The following is a 10,130-nucleotide window of genomic DNA, read 5'->3' on the forward strand; positions in this document are numbered from 1 at the left end:
TGGTATTGCTGTGTGCACGCAAATCGTGTATTGGCGTTGCTGTGTGCACTAATCGTTTTAAAAACGTTAATCTGATGATCCGCTGATACGGTCTAATGTAAACATGGGCTCAATCTCTCTGCCCCTGCCAAGGCCTGCAAGGAGACACAGTCACAGCTTAGGCCAAAGCTGTGCCCAAAGCAACCCAACCCCCCACGGACCAGCTCTTCTGTTAATGGCTTTCTCTTTGTTAGACTCTGGGGGAGGGGTTGTAGCTTGCGCCTTAGCTGTCAAAACAAAAACTTGTCTCTCTTTAACAGAGAGAGAGAGAGAGACGGAGAGAAAAGCAGGCTAGAGAGAGAGAGATCCTGAAATGTGGAAAAGAGGCAATAGATATGTTAGACTGAATACTACTACTACTAATTATTATTATTATTATTATTACAATAATATCATCAAAGTCTAAAAATACAGTAAATCATTTTATCCAATCCTGAGCTATGGGGGTAAACAAAGAGTTCTCTGAGCTGGGTTTCATAAATGCCATAAATAAGCCTACAAATATTGTCTAATTACTCAGCACTATGAGTTGGTATACACCCAAGTCTGATATTGTTGGAAAGGGCATAGTCTAAGCTTTATTCTGGTGTTTTAATATGTTGGGTTCAAGGCAGTTTAAGATCTGTAAAGGAGGTCAGACATACAGCATGTCTTAAGGTCTCACAACTCAGCAGAATATAGCCATTATTAAAGCTGTCTTAATTTCAGATCTCTGAAGGGCTATATGAACAAGAGTGTTCTCTGAGGTAGGCCTTAAGGTACCCTTTAATATGGTTTATGGATACAGTAAATCATTTTATCCAAGCCTGAGCTATGGGGGTAAACATAGAGTTCTCTGAGCTGGGTTTTATAAATGATTTAAGCTATAATAAGCTTTATTTCACCCTTTTGTGTGTGTAAGCTCAGCCTTTTTCACAATGTCGTCATCATTTGAGCTTGAGTTAACATTATTGACCATCTTTTTAAAAAAAAAAATCCTCCTGTGTCTTTTTGTTTGGTTTCCTAGGTAAGGCTTCTCTGAATAAAAGAAGAGCAGGCTTTTGTTCAGCAGGTGTCTGAAGATTTCTGGTGAGGCTTTTCTTATGTCTTCTATGAATAAAATGCTGTTTTGTGGCTTTAAGTTTTCTCATATGAAGGGAAGGTCAGCAATAGTGCTAAACCATCCCCGAATTAATTTTTGAGTTCTTGGTTTTAAGGGTCTAATGATATACATATTGTCATTTTAAATGCACGAAGTGAGACAATGCGTTTTACCGTTTGTGGAGACCAGTGTATGTTATGTATGGTTTGAAACATTGTTTTTCAACAAACCTGGTTGAAAACCACAGGTTGATGGGAGGGTCTAACCTGTACATAGCCCCACCCTCATTTGCATTTCAGTAAGTATAAATACCAGAGGCAGAATCTAGGCCACTCTACCCTGAAGTTCTGCTGGAGACTGCTGAATACTCTGCCAGATTTCATTGTCATTGCTACGTGCCTTTGAGCCTTTTGCTGGAGATTCTGCAGAAGATATTTCCATTACTGCTGCTACGAAAAAGCTTTATTCCTTTACCACAAAAGCAATTTTAATTGCTACTTGCCTTTGAGTCTTGTGCTCAGAGTTTGACCTTCTTTGTCTTCAATTTGTCCAGAGCTTCACTCATTGCTGAGATATGGATTCAAAGTAAGGAACATTAATACTTGCTTGGATATTGTATTGTAAATAGGTGCAGCTAGTTTTGTTTTTGTGATGTTCAGAGTATATGCTTAGCTTTTGAATAAAACCAATTGTGTATTTCTTGTTTGTACCTTTCATGCACCTTTTTTTAATCAACCTATTGTGAATTAACCTATTATTATTCCTATATTAATTACATTTACTTAATGCCTTTCTTTTCTTTTTCCAGGAAACCTGTACGCAGGCACCATTTGCTTTGCCCAGTCTGTTTTAGGACCCAAGAAACACTGTCTTGTCATCTGCGCAGATCGTGCATGAAAAACAGCCCTGAAGCTGCCATTGAAACGGTGGTCGAAAAGGCCAAGAATGACGTTTTCCATCTCCTGAAGTATGGCAGGACTTTTGACTATGTGGTCCTTACTCAAATACTGGCTGATGGCAATCCTATCCAAAGGTTGGTGGCTTCCACAGTACTTTTTGTTTAATCTGCCATTCCTTACATTGAATAATCAACGACCTATTTACATCTGACTGAGGGCGGTGATAATGGGGCTGTAAGGATAATGCACCTAATTTGGAGAATGCTGACATTTCCCCATTCCCCCAATGGGCAGAATGCTTTTGTTTTGGTTAATGGCTCTCCTTTTGTTCTGGTTGATAGCTCTGTGTGTGTGTGTGTGTGTGTGTGTGTGTGTGTGTGTGTGTGTGTGTGTGTGTGTGTGTGTGTGAGTGATGAAAGCATAAAAAATAGTTTTGAGTATGAAAACAATCACCTTTTACTAGTTTGATTTCACACACTTTAGTTCATTAACCATTTTCAAGTATTTTTTGTTTTCCTTATTGAAAGATGGATTGAGGAGCTGGAGCGTCATCACTTGGTTGTGACTAGAATCCCACCCTCTCTGCCCAATGCCGAACCAGCCACCGGGCATCGGCAATCTGAAACTGTAACTGGACCCCAGGGTGAGCCGTCTGGAGAGTTTGACAGGGACTTGGCATCTACCAGCAGTGGCGAGGTGTTTCCATGGTGAGAGTCTCAGTTTCACAACTTATCTGATGTGTGTTTTTCAGTGTGGCTCATATTAAATCATAATTATGCACTATTATAACAAAAGTTTTATCCCACGTTGCAGTGACCGAGATGTGAATTATTCCAACAAGGCCAAGCACAACATGCTTGAGATGGGCCTTTATCAGAAGCATTCTCTGGACCATCCACTGCTGAAGGACTTCGCCAAACACCTAGAATTAGATCTCAACTATGTCCATTACAAACAAGAGGTGAGGACCATCGTTACACACAGTGTTTATTAGAAACGTTAATTAGAAAGCAGCGCTCAAATTAAGTGGTCTCGCCGCGACAGTTATTTCCTCTGTGCGAGAGTTGTTCAGAAAGTCAGGTTGCCCCACGCGCAACTTGATTTTTGGGGCATACAAAACGATCTCTTTACAAGCGGCGCAGCACGGGCTTTAATATATGCCAGCTTAGTCACTAAGGCGCTGCTCACGTGCGCCGCACAGGCGGGACGTCAATCAACCCGCTGTTTATTTCAGCTAGCATATGACGCGGTACGCGGTGGTCCGGACTACCGTTGTGGTCCGGACCACGCCGTTTTCAGGTGTGGTCCGGACCACCAAGTTCAGAAGACAAATTTTAAATTTTCAGCTACTTCTTCCCCTAATTTAGAATAAATTCTTTCCTTTGCCCTTTCTTCTGTTGCTTTGTAGTCTCTAGCACATTTTTTCTTATTCCTTAGAAGCTGTTCATAACCACCCTGAGACATAATGACGAAAGTTGGTAAAATTATTTTTCACTTCCCTCGTGGCAGCTCCCGCTTTTTTACATGCGTTAGAACTGGTATCTTTTATTGCGCGTGTGTTTTACGCATGCATTTCTCTTCCGGTTTGAGAAAAAATAAATGTACGACTTTGTAAAAAAACTCGTATTAAATGACCAAACACAGTATGATTTTGGTAAGTTTTTATTTATATCGTAATATAATACAGCATACGGTGAACCGGACCACAATCCAGGAAAAATAATTAATTAATGCCCTCGTTTTGTATGGAAAATACGGTGATCCGGACCACCGCGTACCGCGTCATATATTAAAGCCCGTGCTGCGCCGCTTGTAAAGGGATCATTTTGTATGCCCCAAAAATCAAGTTGCGCGCGGGGCAACCCTGACTTAATGAACAACTCTGGCACAGAGGAAATAACTGTCACGGCAAGACTGCGAGACCACTTAATTTGAGCGCTGAGAAAGTTCATAAAAGATGAAGCAAGAAGCAACGGTCACGATTAGAAGGTAATTTAACATTGTTTATTTCATTTTCAGGCTGAAAATGTTTCTCGGTACCTCTACTATGTCAACCCTAAGACACCATCCCTGCAGTTTGTCAATGACAGAGAGAAACTCCGACAGTACCTACGTCACCTCTCTGATGCAAAATTAAAAAAACAAACTCAGCAAAATTACCTCAAGAGCTTGAAAAGGTTGGTAGCAGTTTTTTTTTTTTATGATGTCGACAGTGTAGACAATGAATGTAAATGGTTATTACATGTACATAATCCCTCTACTTCCTCTGACAGATTCCTGCATTACCACACTACACTAACCAACCTTAGTGATGATGACGTGGCTCTCCATACAGAGTGCATGCACTTTATGGACTTCATTGATTCTCTGAAGAAAGCCACCTCTAAGCTAGTGAGCAAAGAGATCACCCAAAAGAGGTTAGTGTTTGTTCCCAAGTAAATGGATTAAACTACAGAACTGGCCTGCTGTAATATGATTTGTTAATACAATTGATGCGTTTTCTCATAGGCATGATATGTTGATTGAAAAAGATCAATTAACTCCACATGAGTGCTGGGCTGTTCTGGAGGCTGCCAAGCAAGACTTTTTGGCAATTATGGATAAACTGTCTGACAGTTGTTCTAGCCCGCTGGAGCATGCAGAGTCCATCTTTGTGGTGTACTATCTTGAGGCTGTCGTCATCCTGAAACACCTCCAACGACCATGCATTGTGGAGAACATGACTGTGAGTGTTACTGTGCTTTATTGATAAATTTCCCCTGACTGTTTAGCCATTACATTTACTAATCAATGGGATATCCTCATTTTTCATAGGTCACTGAGTGGGTTAACAGGAAACTGGAAGGGCAGCATTTCATCATTGGGGTAAAACATCACAAGAATTCATCAACTCATGTGGTCGTGTTTGCCCTGTCAGAGGAGGAGGAGCGCGTAAGTTCATCACAGTGAGATCACATTTCCTGCAAGAACCTGTCAGAATGTGTCCAGCAGCAGAAATGAATCCTAATTCCCTTTTTCCTCTGCCAACAGTGGTTTGATACATACTACAGATGGGTGCGTCCACATCTCCTTAGATCCATCAGGAAACGCAAGAGAGATGTGGAGGATGAGGATGCAAAAGACAGGTTCTTTGTCTCCTCCACAGGGAAGAAAATTCACAACCCATCAAATGACCTGCTGCGGCTGCACTCAAAGTAAGCGAATCATTTCCCCTATTATATGTTTCCTCATGTGCCGTTCATCCCTGTCTCAGATGAGATGTCTCGATAAATTTCTAACATACTGTTCAAACTTTTTAGATACAATCTCTGGTCAGTGAACAGCCACACGGTGCGTAGAGTATTTGAGACAGCAGGTACCACCTTGACAGAAGGAGAGAAGTCATTGCTTTCCCAATACCTGGCCCATTCAGACACAACAGCCGAGAAGCATTACCACATGAAGCAGGTTGAGTTGATTGTGAAGGCTTCTGAGCTATTGAGCAACATGGGTAAAGTGTCAAGGTGAGCATGTTTTATATTTGCCAACACAATGCAAACTTAATCAAGCACACCATGATCTATATTTAGACACACTGAAAGTCTTCTGTTTTTCTAACAATCTCATTAATTTATTTTATGTAGTGCTGGGCCTTCTGGGGAAGGTACCAGTCATAAGTCTTCTGAGGAGAGCTCCAGCTGTGGTGACCATTACGCTGTCCCTTCTTCATCCATCAAACAGCCAGTGATAAGTCTGACGAGGCTTCCCCCTGACAATGAGAAGGTCAAATTCTTTCAAGCATTTGAAATCCTCCTGCAAACTCACCCTGTTACACTAAGTGGGAAGAGGCCAGAAGTGAAAGAACGTAGGACTGTGTCTCAAGACTTTCAGCGGAAGCTGTACAATTACTGGGGGAAGAAGCAGTTTGAAATGCGTGTAGAACATACCCGCTGTGAGTATTTACTGGCCTTACTCAACATTATTTCCAAGTAAAAATGATTGCACGATTCAAAGATTTCAATTATTGTATTCGTGACTAACAAAACTTTTGTTTATTTTGACAGCACAATTCAGTCGGCGTAAGCCAACAAAAGAGCGGGTCGATGCTTGGGTTAAAAAGCAGGGATGGAAGATGATGACTGCCGAGATCAGCGATGAAGTTCTTAAGAACTGGAAACCATCTGGATCTGAGGACTGTATCATGGACAACACACAGATACAGAAATTGGTGCAAACACAGCAGTGGAGAGGACTTCACATCACTGAGTTTGAAGGGAAGGGCAGAGGAATCATTACGACCCGCATATTTGAGGCTGGCGAGGTGCTCTGTGACTGCCATGGAACTGTTGTCACATTCAGTGAGGGCCAGAAAATACACAGGAACAACACTGAGAGGGAGACTGGATACGTCTTCTTTTTCAAAAATAAAAAAGGAGAGTCAATGTGCATTGACGCCCACTCAGACACCTGTGATTGCCACCCTGGGATGCAGACTATTGGCAGGTTGATCAATCATTCCAAAAAGAAAGCCAACATCAAGCCAAAGTACTTCAGTGTGAAAATTAATGGAGAGGAAAGGGACGTGATCCTTTTCCTTGCAACCAGGACTTTGTTGGTGAATGAGGAAGTTCTGTTTGACTATGGAATCAACAGGAAATCTTTTGGTGGAGAGGGTAGAGACCTCGACTGGCTCTCATAGCCTGCAGGGAATCGGCCGTCAGACATTCTGTCGCATGTCCCAGACCCGGTGAAATGTAACTGAATTGTCTTGGCCAGCCCTAAGGGCCCCATCACCATTCATATCCAAAGACAATAAACTGGGAATCTTCTCTCTGCCTCACTGAAAAGTAACCTGCACTGCATCTGCCTGCACTCACTCTGATCTATATTTCCAACCGTCTCATTGCTGAGGAGTGTGCACCCATCGCCCAATCAAGGCAAGTATTGGTATTGTTTGACAGTATGATAACAGGACTCAGGTGTTCTCTCTACCTGCCCCTTGTTGATATTTAAAATGTTTTTTTTTTCCCCCCCTCTGTCCTGCTGCCTACAATGTCCCTGCTTTGGATCTCCAACCATCTGTTTCTCATGGCTGAACAACATGTAACCAGCATCCAGCCAGAGCAGGTCATGATATTTTTTAACCATATTAACATGCCATTGTTGTGTATTATGCCTGATGTCAGGACTCTTGTCTCTGCGAGCCTTCCACGCAGACTTGATACTTATTTTTAGACATAGACATTAATTGTGCAGACATGCTCATTCTCATTCATTTGTATTGCTCACTCTAGCAAGTGTTTTTTTTTTTTTTTTTCTTTAGTCTCTTCTAGAAGACCTGTTGCCTACACTTATTCAGGTGACATTGGGCATACCTAACAACCTGTTTTCTCTCCCTCCCCCCAAATCTGTCCCTCTGTGTTACATGTCGGTCCTGGGATCGAGATGCTGACCTCTTCTGCTCCTCTGACCTGCTTGATCCATCCTTGTGTCTGGTTGGAGTCTCATCGCATCGCTCCTGTGGAGGATGGCCCCATGAGGACAGTTGAAAGTCACACCTGGAGGACGCTCTGGACTCTTACAGTAATGCTTTTATGGCTGAGGACTACAGTTGACTTGCTAACTTTAGGACTGCAGTTGTCATGAACAGTTTTGCACCCAAGTTTCCATCAATGAAGAGTTTATAACATCAACGAAACTGACTTCATGTTAAAACTGTTAATATTATAGTCATGCTGTCTGTTGTTGCCCAAATGAGGATGGGTTCCCTTTTGAATCCGGTTCCTCTCGAGGTTTCTTCCTCATGTCGTCTGGGGGAGTTTATCCTTGCCACAGTCGCCACAGGCTTGTTCATAGATTAGGGATAAAATTAGCTCATGTTTTAAGTCGTTCAAATTCTGTAAAGCTGCTTCGTGACAATGTTTATTGTTAAAAGCGCTATACAAATAAACTTGACTTGACTACACACAATGTGATCTGCATCTCTAACCAGAAGCTTTCATTGGAATATGCAACTGCCACAGATATTCACCTGGAAGTGTGATATGTATATAATGTACCTTCTGTAAATACAGTTATAGAAAGCCACATTCTACTGCTTGTTACTGTACTTTTATAATATGTCAATGTTAGTAAACTGTGGTGATGCGAATACAAATATCTGTCTGCTGCGTTTCATTTACTCTGCGTCTTATTAGAGTATTTACAGGGCTCTACATTAACTTTTGAAACCACTTGTCCTGTCGGGCAAGTTAAAAGGAAATTTACTTGTCCGAATGTGAAGTTGACTTGTCCGAAGAAATATTTGAGAGAAAAAAAAAAACACAAACTATTTGTAACCCAACAATCTTTATTGCATTTGTTTCCGAATTCTCAACATATGCATAATATCTATGAATCAAAAGTAATCAATACTTGATATACTGAGGCAAAAGTTAAATATAGTAAAACAGACTGATACCATAATTCACCAATTATTATGCTGAAGTTCAGAAGCAATATATTCCAGTAGAGTAGAAATTATGAACATAAAATTTTAAGAACAAAATAACTATACTATGAGATCCAGAAACACTAACCATTATATATACACAGATCAGTACTCTGCAGTTCAGTAACAAATATCACAAAAAGTAACATTATCATAAAATCCTCCACTGATTAATTGTTGTCTAATTATTCAGTGCGGCTCCTGTATGGTATTTAATGGTAAAAAAAAAGATAATTTCAAATAATCCATAATTATATCTAAATTATAGAACCCTATGTTTCAAATCCCTAAACTCCCATTACTAATTAGTTAATACAGCCAGTAACCTAATTAGCAGCCATTTGACAGCTTGGTATTTCATAGATAACTTTCCCCACTCCTACCTCACTCCCTGTCAATCCACACGCATGCAGGTGCACATTCCAAGCCCAGCACACCCCGCCACATGCTCGGCTATATAATGAACACCACCAACAACAATTCAAAGATTTGGAAATTACCACATACTCAACGTAAATATACAGTTGAATAATGATCCCGCCAACAGAAATGTCAACAAATCCACGTGTATGACGCGATTAAAACCAATCATAAATGACTGTTTACTTTTCAGTTCAAATACACGAAGCGGTATTGACCGGTTTCACAAGTGGAATATTGCGCATGCGCACATCGCTCTTTCCAAATAGAAACATCCGGCGATTCATCAGAACAATATGTCGAGTGTGATGCTTCGTAAATCATGTGAATAAACTGATAAATTTGATATGTAACCCGAATATCGGTGTATTTTGGCACTTGTCCAATCGGACAAGTAACTGAGACAATTAACTTGTCCGACATAAAGTATCACTTGTCCCGGACAAGTGTTAATGTCGAGCCCTGTATTTCCAGAATTTCTAATTACTTTAAGGTTCTCTGTCTGCCTGCCTCACTCTCTCATGCTGTATGTCTTGAAGTTCAGCATACTTGCTGGCCAAGTATGTGCAGTGTTAGCCCAAATAGAATATGATTTTTTAATTTTTAAAAAAGTTTAAAAATGGAATTAAAAGTTAAATCCCAAAGCCTCCCAACTTATATGAATATTGGCCAGTATACTGGTGCTATTCAGTGGGTCCAGGGTTGGGTTGCTTTCAGCAAAGTTTTGGCCTAAGCTGTGACTGTCTCTCTTGGCAGAGAACACCAGACTTATGGTTAGTTCCCTGTCATCTAATGTCTTTTCATTTTTCTGCATTTCCTGGTAAGAACCTAAGAACCCTTTATTTGTCACATGCACACTTCAAGCACAGTGAAATTCATCCTCTGCATTTAGCCCATCTGAAGCAGTGAACACACTCAGAGCAGCAGGTAGTCCTCTCTCTCTCAATCCTCTCTCTCTTTGATGATGATTAGGTCCTGACTTATTAATTTATTAATGTCAAGACTCTCGTCTCTGCGAGCCTACCACACGGATTTAATTCTTGTGTCATTTTTAGGGCATACCTAACAACCTGTGTTTTCTCTCTCTCTCTCTCTCCCCCCCCCACACACACAATCTGTCCCTCTGAGTTACATGTTGGTCCTGGGATTGAGATGCTGGCCTCTTCTGCCCCTCGGACCTGCTTGATCCATCCTGGTGCCCTGTGTCTGGTTGGAGTTTTAT

At 41.1% G+C, this 10,130-nt stretch overlaps 1 protein-coding gene across 4 annotated transcripts in view; it reads left to right on the forward strand.

Moving 5' to 3' along the window:
* LOC132867684 (uncharacterized) overlaps positions 1–6,934 on the forward strand; it is a 41,221-nt gene extending 34,287 nt beyond the window's left edge. For 2 of the 4 annotated variants that reach the window (XM_060900690.1, XM_060900692.1), the window contains 13 exons: positions 1,046–1,107; positions 1,420–1,705; positions 1,929–2,153; positions 2,547–2,726; positions 2,833–2,980; positions 4,039–4,196; positions 4,293–4,436; positions 4,528–4,744; positions 4,834–4,950; positions 5,050–5,213; positions 5,319–5,522; positions 5,643–5,950; positions 6,063–6,934. In XM_060900690.1, coding sequence (XP_060756673.1) covers positions 1,695–1,705; positions 1,929–2,153; positions 2,547–2,726; positions 2,833–2,980; positions 4,039–4,196; positions 4,293–4,436; positions 4,528–4,744; positions 4,834–4,950; positions 5,050–5,213; positions 5,319–5,522; positions 5,643–5,950; positions 6,063–6,697 — 2,511 coding nt within the window. In that variant the 5' untranslated portion in view covers positions 1,046–1,107; positions 1,420–1,694 and the 3' untranslated portion in view covers positions 6,698–6,934. The remainder of the gene's footprint in view (positions 1–1,045; positions 1,108–1,419; positions 1,706–1,928; positions 2,154–2,546; positions 2,727–2,832; positions 2,981–4,038; positions 4,197–4,292; positions 4,437–4,527; positions 4,745–4,833; positions 4,951–5,049; positions 5,214–5,318; positions 5,523–5,642; positions 5,951–6,062) is intronic. The other 2 variants (XM_060900691.1, XM_060900693.1) reach the window with 1 other exon arrangement.
* Positions 6,935–10,130: the final 3,196 nt, after the last annotated feature.

The sequence above is a fragment of the Neoarius graeffei genome, chromosome 19, assembly GCF_027579695.1.
Source record: "Neoarius graeffei isolate fNeoGra1 chromosome 19, fNeoGra1.pri, whole genome shotgun sequence".
Taxonomy (NCBI): Eukaryota; Metazoa; Chordata; class Actinopteri; order Siluriformes; family Ariidae; genus Neoarius; species Neoarius graeffei.